At 49.0% G+C, this 25,934-nt stretch overlaps 2 protein-coding genes across 3 annotated transcripts; both read right to left on the bottom strand.

Moving 5' to 3' along the window:
* Window positions 1-226: 226 nt before the first annotated feature.
* Window positions 227-5,073, bottom strand: LOC120658568 (COBW domain-containing protein 1-like). 2 transcript variants are annotated; one of them, XR_005668733.1, is made up of 10 exons: window positions 4,836-5,073; window positions 4,219-4,436; window positions 3,703-3,817; window positions 3,332-3,421; window positions 2,994-3,152; window positions 2,425-2,544; window positions 1,786-1,896; window positions 1,449-1,530; window positions 1,262-1,370; window positions 227-1,030 (listed from the first exon to the last, which is right to left on the bottom strand). XR_005668733.1 is itself a non-coding variant. In XM_039936834.1 (9 exons), exons 1-9 carry the CDS (start codon window positions 4,974-4,976, stop codon window positions 1,315-1,317), a joined length of 1,092 nt encoding a protein of 363 aa, XP_039792768.1. In that variant the 5' UTR covers window positions 4,977-5,073; the 3' UTR covers window positions 567-1,314. The 2 variants fall into 2 exon arrangements, 1 of the variants encoding a protein (XP_039792768.1); XM_039936834.1 differs by having other exon boundaries at window positions 567-1,370.
* Window positions 5,074-22,798: 17,725 nt separating this feature from the next.
* On the bottom strand, window positions 22,799-24,862 carry LOC120658555 (zinc finger protein ZAT9-like). The gene has a single exon (XM_039936816.1). It carries the CDS (start codon window positions 24,452-24,454, stop codon window positions 23,141-23,143), a length of 1,314 nt encoding a protein of 437 aa, XP_039792750.1. The 5' UTR covers window positions 24,455-24,862; the 3' UTR covers window positions 22,799-23,140.
* Window positions 24,863-25,934: the final 1,072 nt, after the last annotated feature.

Genomic DNA, 25,934 nt, shown 5'->3' with positions numbered 1-25,934 from the left:
ACCAGAAAGTTAAGAGCCATCTATGGACATGTATGGGTATGAAAGGTTTACATTGTAGTTCTTGTGCAGCCAATCCAGTGTGTTTTTACTATCAATAGTTCCTAGGATCCGCGCGTAAGACCAAAAAAAGAAAGTGATACTCTTCAGTATCCTACTTAGCCACATGCTAATGTGAGCTCCAGTGATCAGAAGTTTATGCGACGGGAAATCACTCCGCGAGCAGCAGTAGTTTATCTTAGCTACGCTACCTCTGCCGTGAAGTTTGGAAGTATACAGATCCCAGTCAAGACCCAAAAGAGGCCAAAATTCACGAAGCAAAATAACCCAATGTATCCCAGTTCCTACCTCATGCAAAATTTACGCCACTGTCCTTTCAAAGTGTCTTCGTCTCTTCGATCAGCCTGCATACACCTTGAGTTTAACTCCTTCCACAAAGTGCATCTCATAATAGGATACATGCCGCATCCACAAAGTACCAGTTTGCTTTCTCAATTGAGCAGAAAGAAGCTAAGCAGAAAAACTCTACCATGGTGCGTTGGAGAAGCACTAACATGGTATTACAGCAATAAGACCAGTTCAGTCCTCTTAATCTTGAAATAATGTGTTGTTTCCCCTATGAAGATTCTCCGCTGGCGAATATACACATGGAGCACCTAAACTGGTGAGTTTAGACGCATATGGGCAAATTCAGTTCAGCATTACACAGAGGTACCTGTGTGTAGAGGCAAGTTAAACTGGTGTAGATACTTAGGCCTTCCACAATGTGTAGCTTTACTAGTGATGCTTCAAACATCATATCACAAGTGATGCCTGTTTCGCTTGGAATGTCGCAGTGTGCGTCATCACTCTCTCCCTACACCTGGAACCTAAAATAGAATTAAAAATTCCAAACTCATCTCTTCTCTCCTTCACTCCAAACGTATATAGTATATTGTAATAGGCAAGCATCGATGCTTGTTCTTGCACCGAAGCCAGAAAATTTTAGCAAGCATCGGGTGCTGCAGTGTTGGAGCATCGCTAGAAGTGAAGCCTGAAATCCAAAAAGTGCTTTCAAGCATCACTTTAGTAGTACACTGTGGAGGGCCTTATAACACATAAGTATAAAATTGAGACTATTTCAACATAATCCAAGCCAATTAGTGAACGTAGCAACTCATGGTGATGGCAGCACAATGCCCCAAAGAAAAACTATCCATAATGGCACGTGGTGTCCTCAGAATGGAAATGTGAACGAGAACTGCCAATACAAAGGACAACTTACATCGTAGAAAAATGGACAACTAACATTGTGCAAGAGAAACAAGATAATCATTGTCAGCCCTTGCAACCACAAAATGAATCTTGGAGAGCATTGATATCCAAATTGCGGCCTGTGGCAAAATGAGCATGAAAAGATTACAACCACTTCAGAATTTCCAGATTCTAAACTACTGAGGTTTGGGTTTTACCTATGACAACTATCTTGTTCATGCGAGACTCTGTCTCGGACCATTTTCGAGCCGGCATAACTTCGTAGACTTCCCTCACTGCCTGCATAATGAAAAATCAGACCTCAATAATCAGTGGTGACCAAGCAGTATATTCAATCAACTGCACAACACAATTATCCTGTTATTGGCTATTTGGGTTTATAAGGGGAAATCTAACAAAAATGCTTGATAGCTCTAGCTCATAATGCAGTCCTTCCTGGTTGGTGTATGAGTATGATGTAAATATTTCTTCTCCTTAATACAAAGATGCGCAGCTCTCCTGCGTATTCGAGAAAAAAAAATATGATGTAAAAACCTGTAATGTATGAACTTGATCTGAGTCATGGATATGTAAAATCCCTTTACAACGATATATATCCATAGTAGATTTCTTTTCCCAAAGAAGATCTTCGAGCCACGATTCCACCTGTAAAAGAGACAACAGAGTATCAGACAATATGCGTGAAAGGACTGATAGCTGGTGGTTTGAAATTCACTGGATTAAGAACTAAGAAACCTTGGGTAATATCCATCAGGGCACGGATGCTAGAAATTATTAGATAGACTTTCCCATATAAAGTAGTTAATTTTGTCATTTAGTTCAGCTGAAAGGGAAATTGTTGAACATCTTGTTTTGATGTCCCAAGAAATATATATCTTTGGAATAAGAAATTTGGTGTAGGAAAAATTTATCCTATGAAATAAGAATGCCACATAATGTGGAACAGTAAATGAAAGATATCGAGATATACTTTGAAGTTATAGCAAAACTACGCAGTTTATACAAAGAATGCCAGTCTGATCCTATTATTATGTGTGTCTCAATTGTGCATACCAACTTGGTGTCCTTAAATAATAAATCTCTCTCCAGGCTCCATTTGCTGTATACTATGTCTTAATATCTAAGTTCTTTACATAATTCTGTTGAAATGGTACATTTAAGGAGAGAAAGTACCTTAGCCAAGTTAACTGGATCCTGTTCATAGATGCACAAGGTGGAAATACTGTTATCATGACGGAGGTTAGGTGGTATTGATTTACTATAGTCCAGCAGTTCTTGCAGATGAGAAGAATTCTAGCAAAAAAAAAGACAAAAGAAGTCAGTTGCATCCCAAAATCACACCAATGTATAAATTTAGCGTGTATACTGTATAATGCCTTTTGCACTTTTTTTTTGCTTGTTGAATCCATTTAGTTTCTTAAAACTCAGAACATATAAGAATAGTGTTGATTGGTATCGAGGATCAATTGTAATGCCATATAGTTGCTCAAAACTTCAATTTAGAGGGTCAACTGCTGGTTAGCAGGAGGCCAGGAGCACACACAAGCCCCAAAGCAGTAGTTCACTGAATTGTTGGTTAGATGTATCCTTCATAGATTTATGCTACGGTTATAGACTATATCATTACAGAGTTCAAATGTCCTCAGAGAATTACCAAAGACATCAAAGCAACTTATGCTTCAAACACTGGCGTAATTATGAAAGAAAAAAGGTGAGCTCAAGTTTTTAACTAGTTTACTGACCTTGGCACCATATGCTTGCCTGTTAAATACTTCATTCAAGTCAACTTGGCACCGGACAGACCGCACCACTGTAACCAGAGCATTCACATCATGAATATGTTTTTCCAAATCCTCAACGCTGTCCTTCACTAGGTCAATTTTGTTCAATATCACAACATCCTGTTACAAAAGAAGGTGCCACAATGTTGTAGTTATTTGAATATTAGACTTATGAATTCTAACTGCAGCAGCAAGAATAAACAAAAGAAAGCTCCACCTCCAAATTCTAGAAGTGAAGATCCCAAAAAATAAACCATGATATTATAATAATAATAAGAGAGAAACAAAGGATAAGTTACCGCAAATGCAATTTGATGAAATGCTTCAGGGAATGAGGAAGCGTTTTTGTGCTCATCAATCTGAACCCTGAAATTTTTTGCATCAATGACCTGTAGATAGATAGCTAAAACATATTTAAAAATGTCCAATGTGATGCGATATTTTAGATTGTGATTTAAGAGCAACTACAGGATATAGTTTGCAGAACTTATAAATTACTATCAGAATGGGAAATGTAAAGAATCAGAATGGGAAATGTAAAGAAGAAGCTGCACAAAATTTTATGCATGCAATTAGCAACAATGTTCTCTACATCTCACAAGATGACGGTTGTTGGTTGACAACTGATCAAACAAAGGAAAACAAAGAAATAAGACATGGGTGAACTCACCGTAATAATAGAATCCAGTCTAATTGATGATTCCAATTGGTCATCTAGCCAAAGAACAGAGACAAGTGGTGCAGGATCAGCCAAACCTGTTGTCTCAAGTAATATATGATCCATTCTGCAGAATACCAAATTACTCTAACATATTAGGACATTTTAGATAATTACAGTTCAAAAGGGCAGTATCAATCAACTTACAACATAGGACCAATGCAGGAGCATGACCTATCATCAACAAATTAAATTAAACTTTACAGTTTCATGCAGGTTAGATAAGGCAAGCAACCATCATTAGCAAAAGATAAGCAGGATGTTGTGAGCCAAAAAACAGGATGTCAGCAACTTTGAGCTGCAGGCAGGATATCAATATCAAATTAATGATTTGGCCACATCAACATATCAAAAGGTTAAGAAAAGAAGAGCCGAAAGAAAACAGATAGGAGGGCCCATACTTCTGGGATCCTAGGTTGTGCTTGAATCAAAAGTATCCTCGCATAGATACAAGTAACTGTATTTTACCTATCCTTTCTCAGCACAAGCTGCTCAAGTGCTTGAACCAGGCTGTGTTTTACAGAGCAACAGACACATCCATTTGCCAGCTCCACCCATTCCTCAACAAGTGCACCACCTTGACCCTCGTTGATCATCGCCCTTTCAACCCCAATTTCTTCTCCAAACTCGTTTAGTATCACGGCGATTCTCTTTCCATGTTGTTCATTCAAAATGTAGTTGACTAACTGAAAGTTTCAGGTGCAAAGAGAAACTGTCAAGCCATAAATCAGCAAAATCAACAAACTGACTAAAACTTAACATAACACTGCTTTAATGGTTACAAGTGCCGCGATGAGAAAACATAAGGTGAACTATATTAAACTATAAGAGGGGCTTCTGAGATAACCCTATAACTCATAATCATGATATTACACGACATAGATTAAACTATATTAAACTATGACTCGATTTTCTGAGATTAAAGGTATGCTATCATTTTATCAGCCCGACTCGAATATCGGGTAGCCACCGATTTGCCTCTCATTCTTTGCAGCGCCAGGATGGCGGATGCTGACGCGCTTACTACACACAAATACAGCGGGGGAGAGGCGACGGTTACGCCGTTAGGGTACGGAGAATCTCACCGTGGACTTGCCGGCCCCGAGGTAGCCGGTGATGACGGTAACGCCAACTGGCGACGCATCCGGAGGAGCTGGCGCCGGAGGAGATGGCACTTGCGGCGGTAGCTCGACGGCGAGGGGAGGGCAGTCGTCGTCGTCCTCCATGGCGGCGGCGCTGAGAGCCGACAGGGAGAAAGCTCGAGAACCGCTCCGTGTGACTGCGCTTTCTTTTCATTTTTCTCCTTTTTTATTTTTTATTTATTCTTTTTTGTATTTTCGGTTGTACTTCGGCCCCGTGCATCTATCTAATCTGGATAACTTTTTTTTTTAAAATTACATAGTACTCCCTCCGTCCAAAAATAAATACAACTTTATGACCAAACATGTAAACCAATGTTTAGATGTAAAATTACAAAATACTTCTTGTCTTTTGTGATGAGTGGATGAGTTGTTAGTTGTCTTTTCTGGGACTTTCGGAATTATCTTATTTTTTGTGGTAGGTAGGTCAAAGTTAGCAAATTTTTTAGGACAAATTTTGAACTCTATAGTTACAATTATTTTAGGACGGAAGGAGTACGATCACGCACACTCAGTCCTATAAACATACAAGCGCAAACTCTAACCCTATGAACATCTTCAAAGATTGGACCGGCAAATCCTCGAGATTGACGAAGTCGCCACATGCATCTCGTTGTCGACGGAAACGTCGCCTACTACTGAAAGCCCGTCATCGTTACATTCTAAAATATTCAGTGCTACGAGGAGTCGAACCCAAGGCTATTGTAACACAGGTCCTTTCGCATGTATTTTGTACACCTAAATACCGAGATGGGGAGTAACATTTTTTTCTAGTATTTTTTTCCCTAAGCATGAGATTACTCTTTTACATTTGCAGACAGATATTATGTTCTATGGTTTTCAGTATAAAAATAGAGGGGTGTGATATACTCCATCAATTAAGAACTGTTTGACACCATTGACTTTTGGGCACGAAGTTTAACCATTAATCTTTTTACTCAATCTTTTTCATGCAAATTCTTAAATGATAAAAAAGTTTAAATATTTTTTAAATAAAACGAATGGTCACTCCAAAAGTTCAGTTCGTTTAATTTTGGATTGGTCTAATGACCTGAGGAAATAAAAAACTGCAGTATTCGATGTAGGCTTGTAGCCATGGGACATTATTTTGGAATAAGGGTATTCTTTAAATGGTAATTTTGGTCAATTGTTTCCACTTATTGGTTTTGTAAACCTTGCATCATTCAGCATAGTCTTCTTAGGTTCCAATGCCACTGAATGCCCCCCCCCCCCCCAACTAACTAAAGAACTTTTCATTCTTTAACCACCCCTAATGACAGTGCACTGAAAAAGCAAATATCATGGACTGACACGATGGCTGATGAGAGCAACATTTGCTAGAGACAGAGAGGTATGATTGTTACATGTTTTCAGGGGCATGTAAAAATCTTTAACCTTTTCTGTGAACGCTAGGTCTGTAATCCTGTATGATCTTTTGCTCACTAGCTAATCAATCTTTCCCATTATTACATCGTTGAATTCACATATACAATGTTTAAAACTCACGTATACAACCTTTGCTTCTGCTAGTCCAGTATCATCATCAAATAATGCCACTTTTCCAAAACAAAACAAAAAATGTACCCACTTGTTAGCGCCTTTCAACATTTCTGATGGCAAACCAAAAAAAAAACAGTAACAAGTAGGTCAAATTAGTTAGCTACAATTTATGTCGTTTTTGCAGCTAGTGGTTGCCGACTAATCCGGTCACGAACATCCAATTAGAGCTCCTATCTTGAGACCCCTCCCCTGGCTAATTTTAGCAGCACTGTACTGACCACTGAAGCAGGCAGATCTGAATCTGCCTGGTAGCTAAAGAAAGGTTGGTTTAAGTGGTTACAAGGCAAGGCAAGACAGGGCAATGGCTCCTTTGTGCAGTGGTGAGAGGTGTTTGGTTTGGTTGGGCACACATTTGTGGGAACCACTAACAGAAGTTGCCTGCGCATCGGTGGCCTGGCCTCTCATGGCTTTGTTTATGGACTATGTTTATCCTCCCATTGCTGTCTCTGAAACGAAGTCATTACCCAGAGATGATCAATGTTCCTTTGCATAAATATATACATTTGTATATCTTTATCACAAGTTGGAGTGTGACCTGGGCCTTCGGCTAGATGCAAGAAGAGCTTGTGACAGCTCACTTCTTTCTAGGTTTGTGATGCCTGCTATTCCAAGGATGTCATGCATGGACAGGACATCTAAGTTCGAGGCTTAAAAAAACCCAAGTATTGTTCTACGGACATCATTGCTGATCAAAGATCTCACGGGTTTGGTTTGGAGCTGAGTGAAATTTGAGTAAAGCAGCACACTAGGAAAACACTCTCTTGGTTGGGGCCCACCGATTTCAGTCAATGCCAATGAAGACTAGGAAATCGCTTGATTATATGTTCTCGTGCTCATTTGATCATCAATGATATTCTGAAACATATTTACAGAAGGATCGATGCTTGGAAGTGTGTAACATCTCAAAAATCCGCTAAGATAAATCGTTCGCTAAATCGAGTCTCTGTCTTTGAGCCCAAGTTTTTCCCTAAAATCTTAACCCTATGTTTTTCGGGAACTTTCCCTGTTCTGCCCGATCTTCCGATTCCCCGAAGACCTGACGCCCGAATATATCACCCTGTTCGCCCTAACCCGCACATCACGCTTGGCCGCGGCACGCGGCCGCGACAGCCGCGCGTGCCCGACCGGCGTCGCTGTCGCCACCAGCGAGATCGCCGCGAATCTCTCTCCCTCTCTCCTCTTTCCCTTCTCTCTCCCCCTTCTTTTCTTTTTCTTTTCTTCTATTTCTTTTTCCTTCCTCCCTCCTCCTCCCTCTCTGCTCCCGTGCGCCACCCGGCCGCGCCACCCCCCTCCCCGCTCTGCTCCGCTTGGCCCGGCCCCCCCTTCTCTCTCGCCTCCTGCTCGGCCGCGCGCGCCCCCGGCCGTGCCCCGCCTGCCCGGACCGCACACCCGACCCGCCACGCACGCACACGCCACGCCGCGGTCTCGCACGCGCGCGCCCGCCGCGCCGCCGCTGGCACCGCCGCCTGCCCCGCACAACCCTCCCTGGCCGACCACCACGCCGCGACGCCCCCGAGCCGTGCGCCCGCACACACGCGCTCGCCGCGTCAAGTCGTGCCGCGCCACGGCCACCCGCTCCGCGCCACGCCGTGGCCATCGGCCCGCACGCCGCGACGCGCACGCCCCCGCGCAGCCTGGTCGCGCTCGCGCACGCAGCACCACGCCGTCCGACCCCGCTCGCCCGCGCGCCGTCCTCCACCCCGGCCCGCGCACGCCACGACACGGGCCGACCGCCGTTGACGCTGCACAGCGGCGGCGACCTCAGCACAGCGCCGCCTGCGGCGGTCGCCGCCTGCCCGCGGCGTCACGTCACCTCGCTGCTCGAACCCCGACCGCCGTTGACGCCCAGCGCCGAGCCGGCCCCCACCGCCATTAAGGCCGGCCGCGGGGTCCGCCGGGTCGCCACTGCCGCACCCTCGCCTCCACCGCCTTAGCCGCCTATAAATAGGGCCGAGGGGCACCCCGAGCTCCTCAGCGAGCTTCACAACCCCGTGCCGCCTCTCCCCGAGCCCCCAACCCCGCCACCGGAGTAGCCTAGCGCCGCCGCAGCCGCCTCTGCTCGCCGCCGCTTGCTCCCGTCGCCCCGCCCATCTGCGCCGCCCCAGCTCGAGCTAGGTAGAGCAATCGAACCTCCCCCACCTTCTCCCTCTTTTCCCCCTCCTCCCGACCACCGCCTTCGCCCTGGGCGCCCAAATCGGGCCGACGACGACGCGCCACCACCTCTCCCCTGTTCTGCGTCGAGGGGAGGAAGAGGAAAGGCAGTTTTGCCTTGAGCCCCTCCCCTTTCCCCTATTCAGTAAAGAAACCCCCCACCATTTGACCTTTTTGCAAAAGAAACCCTAGCTTTTATTATATTTCAAAGCAGATCCTCCCACCTTATGAAAATATTTATAAATAAGCCCCTGACTCTTTTAGATTAACCCAAGTAATTTCTAAAATACAAACCAAGCCCCTGCCTTCTTAAATTTAATTACGATTAGGCCCCTGGACCCTGATTTAACCCCTAACCCTTTATATATTTTATGATTTCATGCGCCAAACGACCTCGGATCAACCTAAAACTTTACCACGCCTCTCATAACATAGTTTTGACCATGCCAGTAGGAACACACCCAAAAATATTACTCCATGCCCCATATCTTATGTGTTCCCGATTCGAGCTCGACGATAAATCTTTATTTTTTGTGTATTGATTGTGTGCTTGTTTGTATGCGCTGTAGACCACAGAGTGAACGAAGGAGAGCCCGTTGACGAGCAGTGCTGTGAGCAGGTGAACGAGGACCCGTTCCGCGACCCCGAGCCCGAAGGACAGGACATCCCAGAAAGCTTTGAAGACGGCAAGTTCAATCCCATCCTTTGATGCATGTTTCTGTCCTAATTTTTATAAACTCAACCCAATGGCCTGCTTTATAAAATTGCACATGTTTTGCTTGCATGAAAACACGGTTGGATAGCCACCCCTTGATTGTGATGACCATTCCTTGACCACCTAGATTAATGTCTGATTTTGCTTGGACGTTAATCGATATTTAGAACGCTTAGGACTTTTACTCATAATACGATTTACTTTATAAAGAAAATGCGTGCGTGTGGGATGGGATAAATGTGGTGTTTTTGTAAAGAAAGTTTAGACGGGATGGATGGCATTTCTGTGGATTTGCCATTTGGTGTGCTCGTGCCAATGTGGCAGGGCAAGGAAGGGAGATATCCATCTTGTCGTGTCTAAGGACCGAGTTGGTGTGTCATCTCACCTAACTCGACTATCGTGCAAACCACTCGACCGTTGAATGGGCAACGGCGTAGCATAAATCCCACTAGTTGGTGTGATAGCCATCAGGAGGGCTGAGAGCAACGGGTGACCAAGGAGAAGGGTTATGCTCAGTGTGACTTATACCCCGGTTATACCTCAGAGTTAGGTCGATGACCCCTTGGTGAATCCCGTGATGGCTAGTCAGGCTTAGCTAAGGTGGGTAATGGCTATGTTGGGATCTACATCGACACGACGGTGTTCGAGTGTGGTATCCTACTTGTGGGTAAAGTTGCACACCTCTGCAGAGTTAAAAGCTATTCGAATAGCCGTGCCCACGGTATTGGGCGAGTTACGGTGTGGTCACATAACTAGTGTTTCTTGGGATGGGATGGTGTGAGTTGTTTTGGAATTGTGTCCGGCAGTTGTGCCGTGTGCTACGACGGACGGGGAGTCCGGTAGCAGTTTAAAACTTAAACTCCATGTTACTCAAAACAAAAACTGGTTTCTGAAATGTTTTCTGCTAAATAAACCCCTGCATAAAATTTAGCTTTCCGCAAATTAAACCATAACCTTATCCTTGATATACCTATGCATATTATTCTGATATAACCCCCTCCGTGGGTGTGGTTGGACTTGCTGAGTACAGTTCGTACTCACCCCATTCTTACTTTTTACAGAGGAAGATCCAGACTTCGTACCAGACGACGCTGAGTAGGGTTATCGTTCTACACCCAACCTTGCCTGTGGAACCGGCCCTGTCGAGATGCCTTCGCTGTCGCAATACTCTGAGCCCGCGCTAGACCCCATGTGGTTTGCGGTCTGGTGTTATGTCATAGCTTGGTTACTTATTATCATTATCTGTATCGAGTGTCCTCCAAGGTTTTTACGGTTTTGAACCATCTGATGTAATAAATGTGGCATCAGCCTCCTGAGACTGGTGTTTTGTATCACATTTAAGTCTTCTCTTATTTGGGGACGCTTCAGGTGGTATCAGAGCTGTAGGTTAGCCGTAGGACGTGACCCTAGGAGCGAAACCCCGTTTTAGGCCTTTCCACACTAGGTTTATTCTTTCCTTAATCCTTTCTTCACACAAACACTCACTGCTGGTTCTTGCCCTGTTCCAGATGGCTAACAATGGATGGATCGGCGGAATCTGTTACGCAGAGCCCGGCCTTCCTAAGTTGTTGATACTCAGCCTGGAACGCATCGGAGTTGTGGACCCACCAGAGTTTCTCTACCGGGAGTACGACTCCAAGGGCACTCTTCTGTGCGACCTGATGATCTTTGTGGCAAGGAGCACCCGCTACCCAGATGTGGATCCCTGGTTCATCTCCACAACTGGTTTTCGCTTTCCGGACACCTATCGAAAAGCTGCCCGTAAAGCCCTGCGACGTCTACGCGTGATCTACAGGCACCACCTCCAGCGGACTCCTATGGGATTTTTCCCGCCGACTGAAGGAAGAGGACGCACATGGATTGCCCGGATGAGAGGACTTGGGAGAGAAGAAGAAGACCTGGAAGATACAGTCTCTCACCTATTTATCTATCTCACCGGCCTGGATGAACTCTACCGCGAACAAGCGGCGCAACTGAAGCAACAAGTCCACAGAGCAGAAAAGGCAACCCAAGAGCTGGACGAACAACGGACCAGAACCGTACACGCCGAGTATTCCCTAGCCGCTCTCCAAGTCCAAATGGAAGAAAAAGAGGCGGAACTGCAAGAACAGCAGGCAAGAGTCACACGCGCCGAGAATTCCCTAGCCGCCCTCCAAGCCCGTATGCGAGAGTACGAGGCCCGCAGAGGAATAGGCGGATGGATAGAGGAAGAAGAAGAAGAACCCATGGAAACCCATTGGGATGTAGGTACTCAGACAGAAGAAGAAGAAACCCACTGGGATAAAGGTACTCAGACCGAAGATGACGCGACGGATCGGTATCTTCCACTGAAGAAGCGCCCTCTTAGGATCGAGGAAGAGTCCCTATGATAAAAGTAGCCCCTAAGCTAGAACCTCTGCTCTAATAATCGTGTACCCATAAAGACTGTATTCCGCCTTGTTACCATAATAAATATCATCTACCCCCTTTGTGTACCTCAAATATTTGTGCAAGTTTTTCACCCTATCTTTGTTTTCAGATGGCTGAGGAAGGATGGACCCAGGGCGACTGCCAAGCTGCACCTGGCTTCCCCAGCCTCTTGATCTACGCCCTGGAAAGCCTTGGCGTCACGGAACGTCCAAGGTACTACAGCAGAGAGTACGAGCATCATGGCACTCTCCGCTGCAGGGTGATCCTAGTCATCGCCAGAAGTGACCGCTACCCCGACATCCAGTCATGGCGAGTGACCGCTACAGGGTTTAGTCACCAGGACACCTATCCCCTAGCCGTCAGGAAAGCACTTCGTTACCTGTGCCGGATTTTCGAAAGACACCTCGCTCCCACACCAATGAGGTTCTTTCCGCCGGCCATCGGAACCCCAGTTTGGGAAGCTCGAATGAGAAGCCTGGAACGGCGCCGCCACGAAGAAGGCCTCCTGTACCAAGTGGCTACCTACCTAGCCTCCTTGGATCAGCTCTTTGACGAGCAAGCCAACTTGCTGAGGGAACAGACCCATCGAGCCGAGCAAGCAGAACTCGCGGTAAGACTGCAACAAATCCGAGCAGTCCAAGCCGAGGCAAGAGCCGCAGCCGCGGTCAGCAGTGAAGCAGTTGCTCAGGAGAGCCTCAGGCAAGCCCGGGACCAGCGCATGCAGGAATGGACTAGAAGTGGAACCCCAGTCCCAGCAATTGGAGAAGAACATGTTCTGCTCGAAACGCCCGTCATAGGATGGGGACCACTCTTTGGAAATCCACAAGCCCCACCCGAGAACCCTGGAAGGTCTACGGCCGCCGCCGCAAGAAAAGCCACTACGCAACCCCGGGAAAACGGAGATCTAGAGGACGACGAGCAAGGACCGCTCATTCCCCGAGAAGACGTGAGTTCTCTTCCAAGGGAGGAACCCACTCAAGCCGAAGAGTTCGCCTAAAGTGCTAGCGACCGACAAGGGATGAAGCCGTGTGGTCCGAAGAAGAACTGTGCCCCTTTTCTTTTGTAGTTGTGTACCCGGTCGTGTAGTACGCGTTCTAGTCATGTCCCCGTGATTGTACCCCTACCTTATTTTAATAAAGTTGTGTGTGCTTGTTTGCCATGATTGTGTGTTTGTTGTTGTGTGCTTATCGGCAGAAGGATGATTCTGCCTTGATTACACGAATTAAACAACTTAAACATCACCAAATCTTAACCCCAACCCACTTGTTCTACAGATGGTTTCCCGAAGCATTACGAGGGCCTCCCGCGTCAGGGACCCTGCAGCCGCTGATGCAGGAGTACGTCCTAACGGGCAAAACCATCCTTAGGAAGATCAAGAAGTGAGTCAGGGCAGAGGAGAAAATCATGATGCACAGCTGCCACCACCACCACCACCCTTCACGGACCTGGCACAAATAATCCATAACCAGACTCTCATACTGGAGACACTGGCCAATGCTCTAGTGAACAGGCAGCCACGAGAGCAGACCTTTAATGACAAGCTGACAGCTTTTCTGAGGGCCAAGCCACCCACTTTTGTCGGATCCAGCAACCCCTTGGATGCAGATGATTGGATCCGCGTGATCCAGAGGAAGCTCGAGCCGTTTGGGTGCCAGGATCGAGACAAAGTCCTTCTGGCAGCACATCAACTCACCGGGACTGCCTTAGCCTGGTGGGAAAATTACTGCGCTGCCGCTAGAGATGCCTCCACCATCACCTGGAATGAATTCGTGAGGGAGTTCCGCCGTTATCACATCCCCTCGGCCACCATGAAGCGCAAGGCAGATGAATTCCGCGCACTTCAGCAGGGGAGTATGTCGGTGGAAGAGTATACACACCAGTTTATGGAGCTGGCTCGCTATGCACCAGAGGAAGAGAACGATGACGAGAAGAAGCAGGATATGTTCAAGAAGGGACTAAACCCAGAACTCAGGACCCTGCTCACCCCTCAGATCTATCCTGATTTCAACACCTTGATGAACAAAGCAATCCTCACCGAGAAGGCCAAGAGTGATGAAAGAAAGGATAACAAGCGCAAGTTCCTGGAGAGCAAGGCCCGCCAGCAGGATCGTTCCCAGAAGGCCAGAAGCTTCAGCTATAATGCGGCAAGGTCCCAAGCCCCAATGCAGTACAGAACTCAGTCTCAAGCGACAGAACCACGGGCCCCTAACACACAGCCCAGAAGCCAGAACACCATGAGGGCCCCATAGAATAATGCGAGCCAGGTCACCAACAACAACAGCAATGTGAGGGCCTGCTTCAACTGCCGTGAGACGGGGCACTTCATCGCCGACTGCCCCTATGCCAAGAACAAGCCAGCTACTTTAGCTTTCTCCAACACAGTGAACGAACCCAAGCCAGTTCTGACCGGTGCCAACCGAGTGCCTCTCCGCAGCAATAACAACACCAACACCAACAGCCAGCAGAGGCAACCCCAGCAGTCTTTCGGACGAGCCCGCGTCAACCACATCGACGCGCAGGAAGCTCAAGGAGCTCAGGGCGTAGTACTCGGTGAGTACCTAGTCAGCTCAACTCTTGCAACAGTACTGTTTGATTCTGGAGCATCACACTCATTCATATCCTCAAGTTTTGTGGAGAAACATAAAATACCTACAGTACTACTAAAAACACCCCTATTAACCCGGACGCCCGGAGGAGACATCAGGTGTCAACTGGGTTGTCTACGGGTAAGGATCAATTTAAGTGGGGTAGAGTTTCTAGCAGACCTAGTAGTACTTAAGTCAGAAGGGATAGATGTGATCCTCGGAATGGACTGGCTAAGCAAACACAATGGCCTCATAGGATGTACTGACAAGGTAGTACACCTCACGAACTCGGAAGGAGTCCGAGTGACCTGTCATACCCGAGAGAGTGGAGCAAACCCGATGGTGTTTAGCATGGAAGCCAAGTCCTTGGAAGAAGTCCCAGTAGTGAATGAGTACCCAGATGTCTTCCCTGAAGAACTTCTTGGTATGCCACCGGATAGGGATGTAGAGTTTGTTATTGACCTTGTTCCTGGAACTGCCCCTATAGCCAAGAGACCCTATAGGATGGCAGCCTCTGAGTTAGCAGAACTAAAGAAACAACTAGAGGAACTACAACGAATTGGCTTCATCAGGCCAAGTTCGTCACCTTGGGGAGCCCCGGTTCTATTTGTCAAGAAGAAGGACGGAAGTATGAGGTTGTGTGTAGATTACCGGACACTGAACGAAGTCACTATCAAGAACAAGTACCCCCTCCCCAGGATCGATGACCTTTTTGATCAGTTAAAAGGAGACAAGTACTTCTCAAAGATTGATCTGAGGTCAGGGTATTTCCAGCTCAAGATTAGGGAAAGCGACATCCCGAAGACAGCCTTTGTCACCCGATATGGGCAGTTTGAGTTCACGGTGATGTCTTTTGGGCTGACAAACGCACCTGCCTATTTCATGAATCTCATGAACAAAGTGTTTATGGACGAGTTAGATAAGTTTGTCGTAGTATTCATCGACGACATACTTATTTACTCGAAGAGCATTCAGGAACACGAGCAGCACCTGAGGGTAGTTTTGGAAAAACCGAGAGCGCATAGGCTATACGCCAAATTCAGCAAGTGTGAGTTCTGGCTGGAGAAAGTAGCCTTCCTTGGTCATATTCTGATCGCGGAAGGAGTAGCAGTGGATCCCGAGAAGGTTGAAGCAGTCTCCAATTGGCAACGACCGACCAACGTCAGTGAGATCAGAAGTTTCCTTGGATTAGCTGGATATTATCGGAGATTCATTGAAGGATTTTCTAAGATAGCCCGACCCATGATAGAACTGCTCAAGAAGGAGAAGAAATTCACCTGGACAGAGTCATGTGAAAGGAGTTTCCAGGAACTGAAGCGAAGATTGACTACCGCTCCAGTACTGACCCTACCAGATATTCATCGGGATTTTGTCATCTATTGCGATGCGTCCCGACAGGGATTGGGTTGTGTACTGATGCAAGACGGGAAAGTCGTTGCATATGCTTCCCGCCAGCTCAGGTCTCATGAGCAGAACTACCCGACCCACGATTTGGAACTTGCAGCCGTAGTGCACGCCCTTAAAATTTGGAGGCATTATTTGATTGGAAATAAATGCGAAATCTATACCGACCATAAAAGCCTGAAGTATATCTTCACTCAGCTAGACTTGAACTTGAGACAGAGAAGATGGCTGGAATTAGTCAAAGACTATAATTTGGACATCCATTACCACCCGGGAAAAGCAAACGTAGTAGCCGATGCCCTAAGCCGGAAATCCTATGGACCCAAGGATGACCATCTGTGCGAGGAGATGGCACGATTAAATGTGCACATTGTCCCTCGAGGCTCCAGCCAAGTACTGAACGTTCAATCCACCCTAGAAGAAAGAATCAGGAAAGCCCAAAGATCGGACAAGGGACTGATGGAAATCCGGAGGCAGACCGGAGAAAATAAGGCCCCAGACTTTAGAGTGGATAATAGGGGAACGTTATGGTGTAAATATAGAATTTGTGTGCCCCAGAAAGGAGATTTCAGGCAAATAATTATGGATGAAGCCCACAACTCAGCCTACTCCATTCACCCAGGATCCACCAAAATGTATATGGATTTAAGACAGAAATATTGGTGGAATGGGATGAAGGCAGATATTGCACGATTCGTCGCCCGTTGTGATACTTGTCAAAGGATCAAGGCCGAACATCAGAAGCCAGCAGGGCTGTTGCAACCCTTACCCATCCCGGTTTGGAAATGGGACGAGGTAGGAATGGATTTTGTGGTAGGTCTGCCTAGGACCCAGAAAGGACATGACTCCATATGGGTAATAGTGGACCGACTCACCAAATCAGCTCACTTCATACCCGTACGGACCAACTATGGCGGAGAGAAGTTAGCCAAGCTCTATATGGAAAACATAGTAAAATTGCATGGTGTGCCCAGCCGAATTGTTTCAGATAGAGGGACCCAGTTCACCTCTAGATTTTGGAAAAGGTTGCATAAAGCCATGGGCACCAAGTTAGATTTTAGTTCCGCTTATCACCCGCAGACAGATGGCCAGACAGAAAGGGTAAACCAGATTATGGAAGATATGCTGAGAGCGTGTGTCCTCACTTATGGCAAAGATTGGGAGCAGAGTTTACCCTATGCCGAGTTCTCATACAACAACGGGTACCAAGCAAGCTTGGGCATGTCACCGTTTGAAGCTCTCTACGGAAGGAAGTGCAGAACACCGCTGATGTGGTCAGAAGTTGGAGAACGTGCCCTAGTCGGCCCCGCACTCATAAAGGAAGCAGAAGAAAGAGTCGCCGAGATTAGAGAAAAGCTAAAAGCGGCCCAGTCCCGACAGAAGAGCTACGCCGACAAGAAAAGACGGGAAATAAATTTCAACCCAGGAGATTTCGTGTATCTCAAGGTGTCACCCATTCGAGGAACCCGAAGATTTCAGGTACAAGGAAAGTTGGCTCCCCGATACATTGGACCATACCAAGTTCTAAAAAAGTTGGGACAGTAGCATATCGCCTAGAGCTACCGGAGGAAATGTCGGATATCCATCCAGTCTTTCATGTCTCGCAATTAAGAAGGTGTTTGAGGGTACCCGAGGCAGAGCACGTGCCAGTAGAAACAATAGATCTACAGCCAGACCTGCGGTACCAGGAAATACCGGTTAAGATTCTAGACACTGTCACCAGGAGGACCAGAAACTCCGAAGTACGGATATGCAGAGTGCAGTGGAGCAGACACGGAGTAGAAGAAGCTACGTGGGAACGCGAAGACGCTCTGAAGAAGGAATTTCCCCACCTGTTTAGGAGCCAGCCGAATCTCGAGGACGAGATTCATTTTAAGTGGGGTATGTTTGTAACATCTCAAAAATCCGCTAAGATAAATCGTTCGCTAAATCGAGTCTCTGTCTTTGAGCCCAAGTTTTTCCCTAAAACCTTAACCCTATGTTTTTCGGGAACTTTCCCTGTTCTGCCCGATCTTCCGATTCCCCGAAGACCTGACGCCCGAATATATCACCCTGTTCGCCCTAACCCGCACATCACGCTTGGCCGCGGCACGCGGCCGCGACAGCCGCGCGTGCCCGACCGGCGTCGCTATCACCATCAGCGAGATCGCCGCGAATCTCTCTCCCTCTCTCCTCTTTCCCTTCTCTCTCCCCCTTCTTTTCTTTTTCTTTTCTTCTATTTCTTTTTCTCTCCTCCCTCCTCCCTCTCTGCTCCCGTGCGCCACCCGGCCGCGCCACCCCCCTCCCCGCTCTGCTCCGCTTGGCCTGGCCCCCCCTTCTCTCTCGCCTCCTGCTCGGCCGCGCGCACGCCGCCCGACCTCGCCCCACGGCCGCGCGCGCCCCCGGCCGCGCGCGCCCCCGGTCGTGCCCCGCCTGCCCGGACCGCACACCCGACCCGCCACGCACGCACACGCCACGCCGCGGTCTCGCATGCGTGCGCCGGCCGCGCCGCCGCTGGAACCGCCGCCTGCCCCGCACAACCCTCCCTGGCCGACCACCACGCCGCGACGCCCCCGAGCCGTGCGCCCGCACACACGCGCTCGCCGCGTCAAGTCGTGCCGCGCCACGGCCACCCGCTCCGCGCCACGCCGTGGCCATCGGCCCGCACGCCGCGACGCGCACGCCCCCGCGCCGCCTGGTCGCGCTCGCGCACGCAGCACCACGCCGTCCGACCCCGCTCGCCCGCGCGCCGTGCTCCACCCCGGCCCGCGCACGCCACGACACGGGCCGGCCGCCGTTGACGCTGCACAGCGGCGGCGACCTCAGCACAGCGCCGCCTGCGGCGGTCGCCGCCTGCCCGCGGCGTCACGTCACCTCGCTGCTCGAACCCCGACCGCCGTTGACGCCCAGCGCTGAGCCGGCCCCCACCGCCATTAAGGCCGGCCGCGGGGTCCGCCGGGTCGCCACTGCCGCACCCTCGCCTCCACCGCCTTAGCCGCCTATAAATAGGGCCGAGGGGCACCCCGAGCTCCTCAGCGAGCTTCACAACCCCGTGCCGCCTCTCGCCGAGCCCCCAACCCCGCCACCGGAGTAGCCTAGCGCCGCCGCAGCCGCCTCTGCTCGCCGCCGCTTGCTCCCGTCGCCCCGCCCATCTGCGCCGCCCCAGCTCGAGCTAGGTAGAGCAATCGAACCTCCCCCACCTTCTCCCTCTTTTCCCCTCCTCCCGACCACCGCCTTCGCCCTGGGCGCCCAAATCGGGCCGACGCCGACGCGCCACCACCTCTCCCCTGTTCTGCGTCGAGGGGAGGAAGAGGAAAGGCAGTTTTGCCTTGAGCCCCCTCCCCTTTCCCCTATTCAGTAAAGAAACCCCCCACCATTTGACCTTTTTGCAAAAGAAACCCTAGCTTTTATTATATTTCAAAGCAGATCCTCCCACCTTATGAAAATATTTATAAATAAGCCCCTGACTCTTTTAGATTAACCCAAGTAATTTCTAAAATACAAACCAAGCCCCTGCCTTCTTAAATTTAATTACGATTAGGCCCCTGGACCATGATTTAACCCCAATCCCTTTATATATTTTATGATTTCATGCGCCAAACGACCTCGGATCAACCTAAAACTTTACCACGCCTCTCATAACATAGTTTTGACCATGCCAGTAGGAACACACCCAAAAATATTACTCCATGCCCCATATCTTATGTGTTCCCGATTCGAGCTCGACGATAAATCTTTATTTTCTGTGTATTGATTGTGTGCTTGTTTGTATGCGCTGTAGACCACGGAGTGAACGAAGGAGAGCCCGTTGACGAGCAGTGCTGTGAGCAGGTGAACGAGGACCCGTTCCGCGACCCCGAGCCCGAAGGACAGGACATCCCAGAAAGCTTTGAAGACGGCAAGTTCAATCCCATCCTTTGATGCATGTTTCTGTCCTAATTTTTATAAACTCAACCCAATGGTCTGCTTTATAAAATTGCACATGTTTTGCTTGCATGAAAACACGGTTGGATAGCCACCCCTTGATTGTGATGACCATTCCTTGACCACCTAGATTAATGTCTGATTTTGCTTGGACGTTAATCGATATTTAGAACGCTTAGGACTTTTACTCATAATACGATTTACTTTATAAAGAAAATGCGTGCGTGTGGGATGGGATAAATGTGGTGTTTTTGTAAAGAAAGTTTAGACGGGATGGATGGCATTTCTGTGGATTTGTCATTTGGTGTGCTCGTGCCAATGTGGCAGGGCAAGGAAGGGAGATATTCATCTTGTCGTGTCTAAGGACCGAGTTGGTGTGTCATCTCACCTAACTCCACTATCGTGCAAACCACTCGACCGTTGAATGGGCAACGGCGTAGCATAAATCCCACTAGTTGGTGTGATAGCCATCAGGAGGGCTGAGAGCAACGGGTGACCAAGGAGAAGGGTTATGCTCAGTGTGACTTATACCCCGGTTATACCTCAGAGTTAGGTCGATGACCCCTTGGTGAATCCCGTGATGGCTAGTCAGGCTTAGCTAAGGTGGGTAATGGCTATGTTGGGATCTACATCGACACGACGGTGTTCGAGTGTGGTATCCTACTTGTGGGTAAAGTTGCACACCTCTGCAGAGTTAAAAGCTATTCGAATAGCCGTGCCCACGGTATTGGGCGAGTTACGGTGTGGTCACATAACTAGTGTTTCTTGGGATGGGATGGTGTGAGTTGTTTTGGAATTGTGTCCGGCAGTTGTGCCGTGTGCTACGACGGACGGGGAGTCCGGTAGCAGTTTAAAACTTAAACTCCATGTTACTCAAAACAAAAACTGGTTTCTGAAATGTTTTCTGCTAAATAAACCCCTGCATAAAATTTAGCTTTCCGCAAATTAAACCATAACTTTATCCTTGATATACCTATGCATATTATTCTGATATAACCCCCTCCGTGGGTGTGGTTGGACTTGCTGAGTACGTTCGTACTCACCCCATTCTTACTTTTTACAGAGGAAGATCCAGACTTCGTACCAGACGACGCTGAGTAGGGTTATCGTTCTACACCCAACCTTGCCTGTGGAACCGGCCCTGTCGAGATGCCTTCGCTGTCGCAATACTCTGAGCCCGCGCTAGACCCCATGTGGTTTGCGGTCTGGTGTTATGTCGTAGTTTGGTTACTTATTATCATTATCTGTATCGAGTGTCCTCCAAGATTTGTACGGTTTTGAACCATTTGATGTAATAAATGTGGCATCAGCCTTCTGGGACTGGTGTTTTGTATCACATTTAAGTCTTCTCTGATAAGGGGACGCTTGAAGTACCCAGCCAGGCTTGAAGCACATGAGCACTTGAATCTGCAGAATCTAAAGCATCAGCAGAGACCACACGCGGATTGGCTCTGCTGCTATATAATCCGTGGTCAAAATGAGCCCGCTACCAAATCTTGGCGCCATAAAGAAAAGAGGAAGCTCGCCCAACTTGTGGGTTACCAACATCGAGAGCTCCACCACCTAATGGGATGGAGAAGAAGACCGGTACAAGGCCGTGGTCCCATCCGTTTGGCACCGATAAAAGAGGTGCTCGGAGATCGCCATCGCACCTATTGAAGCTGCCGTGTCTCCCAAAAAAAAAAAAGGAAGAAGAGAAAATCGTAGCCATCAAGCTAGCACCACAAATTTAGAACAAATTCACAATCTTTGTCGCATCTTGGCTATCAACCTTTTTCAGTTTTGATCAGTGGCAGAGCTGCGTGATACTAGCACCTGTATACTCCTGCACGATGGGCCTATGGAACATTGTTCTCCGATGCAGTGTGCTGAGCCGAAGCAAGGAATATGCTACATGCATACACAGATGTGACCTGAACAAATAAAATGCATGCGTGATGTTGCCCACCTGCTAACACCTCCGGTCCAAACAAAGAGAAGAATCAAGGCTTCTGCAGGCAGCAGGCTGCAAGCTATTTTTGTGCTTAGCAGTGGATGATAGAAATTTCGGCAGAGTTGGAGCAAGTGTCCTGCGTGCCTCCCGAGGCAAAGCTAGTTCAACGAAGGCGAACAAGAAAGGGACATGAGCAACAGTGACAACACAACATTTGCGTGAGCTGTCTGTACGTCTCTAGAGACTAGAGAGAGATAAACAGATGGAAACAAAAGATGGCATGATTACGATTTATACTAATCTTTAGCTTGGAAAAAAATATAAACTATCTCGCCGCAAGCTTGCTAAAGCAACCAAGAAGAGAGAGGGGGAGACCGGAATGGTGACCGAGAAGACTTGTCCAAAGTTCTGGTGGACAAGTGAACAACCTCTCTGCACACTGCACTATCTGAGCCCACATGCCATCACACACATGCATGCCAAACCTCTTTCTTCAGCAGTACCCATATGCTGCATAAAGATATCCTGTTCCACTGTTCTAACCGATCATTTTGTTTCTCACTGAGACTGACGGCTTGCAGCTCCTGAGCTTCCATCACTGTACTCGTTGGCCCTCCCCTTGCTTGAAGCTGCCCACCTCCTGTTTCAGTTGGCTCACATACTCGACACCGCCATTGATCGTCCTAGCTTGCACAACACAGTGCCTTCTTTACGCACATTACCGCACTGAATTGCAGTGCTGTCTGTCAGAGATGTATGGTACAGTACTCGTGTTGCTTGCTTCTCTCTCAGTCTCAGGTATGTGCAATGTGTTTCCCAATTCAGAGCTACCAACCAGTAGCATGACACCGTGGTACCCATAAGAGCAAGTATTATAGTAGGCTGTAAATAGACTAAATGCTGAGGTAGAGGGGAGAGAAGATGAGAGAGAAGAGAGGTGGGCTGCAAACTTGCAGTCAACTTCGACACAAGAACCAAGAAAACTTGTGAGAGAGACAGGTGGGCCTCACATTAATGATGATGGGCTAACTACTATACAAATGGGCTGAGAGGTAGAATGCAAGAATCCTTACAGTCAGCAGCTGGCTGTATTATTAATCTTGCTCTAAGCATGCAGCAGCTGAAGCAGTTGGTTACTTTGAGGCAGCTAATCCGCTTCATCCTCGCACAAGGCAGATCTCGTCTCAGATTGGTGAGCAAAAGTAGGAGCGGAGCAAAGATCGGCATTGACCGAGAAAATCACGGGGGATTGTTAGCTAACTTCAGCAAGCATATGCGCCAAGTTTAAAAATAACACAACGACCAAGTCAAACAGCAATGCTTTTCGAGCTAATCTTAGCATCTGTTAACTGAACCAGCTCGGCTACTGTGAGCTCAGATCATCATAGCTTATTGGTCTACTAGTACCCTGAAGAACAGAAATGCTAAAAGAATTTGAAGTAAACTGAGAAACTCGACCTCTTCTTAATCTTCCTCTTCCCTGAAGCTTGCAAAAAAAGGAAATGAATTGAATCTGTACATATCCTCACCATTGATCACCTTGATTTGCGGATCAAGCTTGGTTCAGCCAGCGGGGCCGATGCGCCGAGCTTCATGCCTCCTCCGGTGGAGCCGGCGGGAAGTTGAGATCAAGGAACCCGGCCGCCGAATGCTGCTCCTGGTCCTGTTCCGCCTCGCCGGCGTAGAGCTCACCACCGGCGGCGGGCATCAAGTGCAACCGCTTGTGCCCGCTGAGCTCCTGCCCCGACGAGAACACCCTGAAGCAGACCGGGCACGCGAACTTTTCCGCGGCCGCTTCGGCCGCCGCCTGAGCATCGAGCTTGCCAAAGCCGGTGGCCACCGAGTCCGGCGACGCCGACTGGGACAGGGTGCTGAACGACGCGTACGTCTCGGTGCTCGGCTCCGGCGCGAGGGATGCGGCGGCGGCGGGGGCGACCTTAGGGGCGCTGCAGCTGGTGTTGATCCGTTTGTGGCTCGCGCGGTGGCCGCCGAGCGCCTGGTACGAGCTGAACACCTTGCCGCACCCGGGGCACTCGTACCGGGTCCGCTTCGGCGCCATGGCCTCGCGCTGCAGCTTCGGCGAGCTTCGCTTCCTGCCCATGGGGACGCGGCCCTTGATCTTGGCGTCGCCGTGCTGGAGCAGGGCCGAGGCGTCGTCGGAATTGTGAGCGCCGCCGCTTCTCGGGAGGCCCGCCCGCTTCTTCGCGCTGTCGGAGCGCTCCTCTTTGACCGGCGAGCTCCACACGCCGGTGTTGCGCGAGAGCATCAGGAGGCAGAGCGCGACGTCCTCCGGCTCCTTGTCGAACCCGCACGGCACCGGTGGCCGCGCGGGGGGCGGCGCCGCCACGCGCATCGATCGGCGCCTCCGCCTAGGGGCTGCGGCCAGCGCCGTGACGGCCGCCGGCTCCAGCAGAGGCGCCTCGACTGCCCGTACTACCACCTCTGCTTCCTCTACCTCCGCTGCCTCTGGAACGAATTCCTCTTCCATGTCCACGTCCTCCTCCTCGTCGCGATCCCTTCCGCCAGACGCATGGCTCCGCATGTGCCGGAACAGCGACCTCCACGACGCGAACAGCTTCCCGCACTCCCGGCACGCCTTGTGCTCGTCATCCCCATCACCATCGCCGCCGCCGTCCTCCTCCTTCTCCTCGTCGGCGAAGTCGGACAGCCGCCGCGTCTTCCTGGGATTCTCCCTCAGCCCGTACCCAACCACGCCGTTGGGGATCCGCCCACCGTTCGCCGCAGCACGTGCCAGCTCTTCGGCGGCGTCACCCTCCGCCGCCGCCTCGCCGAGCGAGAGGTGCGACCGCATGTGCCCCCCGAGCGACCGGCCGCTCGAGAAGCTCTTCCCGCAGACCTTGCATCCATGCCTCACCGCAGCGAGCTCCATCTCCACGGCATCCATCACGAAGCGGGGAGCTAGAATTCAGGGCCGGGGGATCAAGAAACCGGCCCGGAGCGCCATCAAGACGCGATCGGGGGAAGGACGATCTGCGGCGCTTGGTGGAGGATCGGAGCGTCGGAGATCTGGGCTGGGGGAGAGGAGGAAGAGCAAAGCTTGAGGCTAGCCCAGTGCTGAAGGAGTAAGAGGGGAGGAAAGGTAGGGTGGTGCGGTTAAGCGGATGGCGAAGCTGGCGGAGGTCGTGATCTGCTCGGAGGTTTTGTTGGGGCGACGGGTGCGGTTGGGCTTGGGGGGAGGAGAAATCCATGCATGGAATCGAAGCAAAGCAAAAAACCGAGAGGAGAGAGAGAACCACGTGGGCCCCGCCAATGGAGAGAGAAGGTGGGTTCCTTTCGAGAGGGGAGGGGCCTCCGACGTGGAGGGCCGCCACCTCGAAGTTGGATGACGTGTTAAATCTACTAGGATGACAGGTGGCGCCATGGCGGCATCCCGGCGTTGCACGTGCGAGATAGGTATTTACTTGCACATTAGTAGCGGCATGCGTGACAACTGTACGATTAATGTGTGGGGATGGCACTGTTGCATTGCATGTCGTGTCTCGATTGCTAAGTAGTAATAAAATGATTTTCTTGCGCGGTAACAGCTGTTTGTGATGGCTTTGTGCGTACCTAATTACCTATAATTAAGTTTTGTCTGCATGTAAACCGGTGAGTAACTTTGGTGAGGTGTAAGGTAGAGTATCTTCTTCTGGAGATAGAATGGCGCAAGTCAAATTCACATTACGTGTCCTGAAATTTACAGCAAGATATGTGTGTCAGTCGATCAAATAATCTAGCACAAGATTGTAGTGGCACACATGACAAATTGTATGATGGAGTTGGTATGACAATGTGCAAATAATGAACTACTCCCTCCGTTCTAAATTATAAGTCATTCCAAGAATCTTGGAGAGTCAAACTATCTCAAAGTTTGACCAAAACTATAAAACGAAACACAAAGATTTATGATATCAAATAAGTTTACTATGAAAATATAACTAACAAAAAAATCTAATGATACTTAATTGGTATCGTAAATATTATTATCTTGTTGTATAAATTTGGTCAAACTTTAAAACTTTTGACTCTCCAAAATTTTTGGAATGACTTATAATTTAGAACGGAGGGAGTATCATTTACCAGCATCGATGATTTGTCCTGCATGACAGTAGGCTGTACTGTATGAGATAACTTCGTGTTGCCTAGTGCTGCAGTTTTTACGAATTGCTTCGTCTCCTGTGAGTGCACAAGAGCAAGCGCGTAGTATACATTTGCTGGTATACAAGTCAAGTTTCAACGCTTTCTTGTGCCGGCCCTCCTTTCGACTCGCTTGTTTATCACTTAGCCTGTCGTTTCTTAATCGCTGACGCCTGAGGGCAAATTTGTCAATCACTGATGTTGGGTCTGGCCAGACACATGGAATGATGGAAGTATGGAATGCTCCA

This window comes from Panicum virgatum, chromosome 2N, assembly GCF_016808335.1.
Source record: "Panicum virgatum strain AP13 chromosome 2N, P.virgatum_v5, whole genome shotgun sequence".
NCBI lineage: Eukaryota > Viridiplantae > Streptophyta > Magnoliopsida > Poales > Poaceae > Panicum > Panicum virgatum.
The sequence above is the reverse complement of the archived record's forward strand: the minus strand, read 5'-3'. Positions and strand labels throughout refer to the sequence as shown.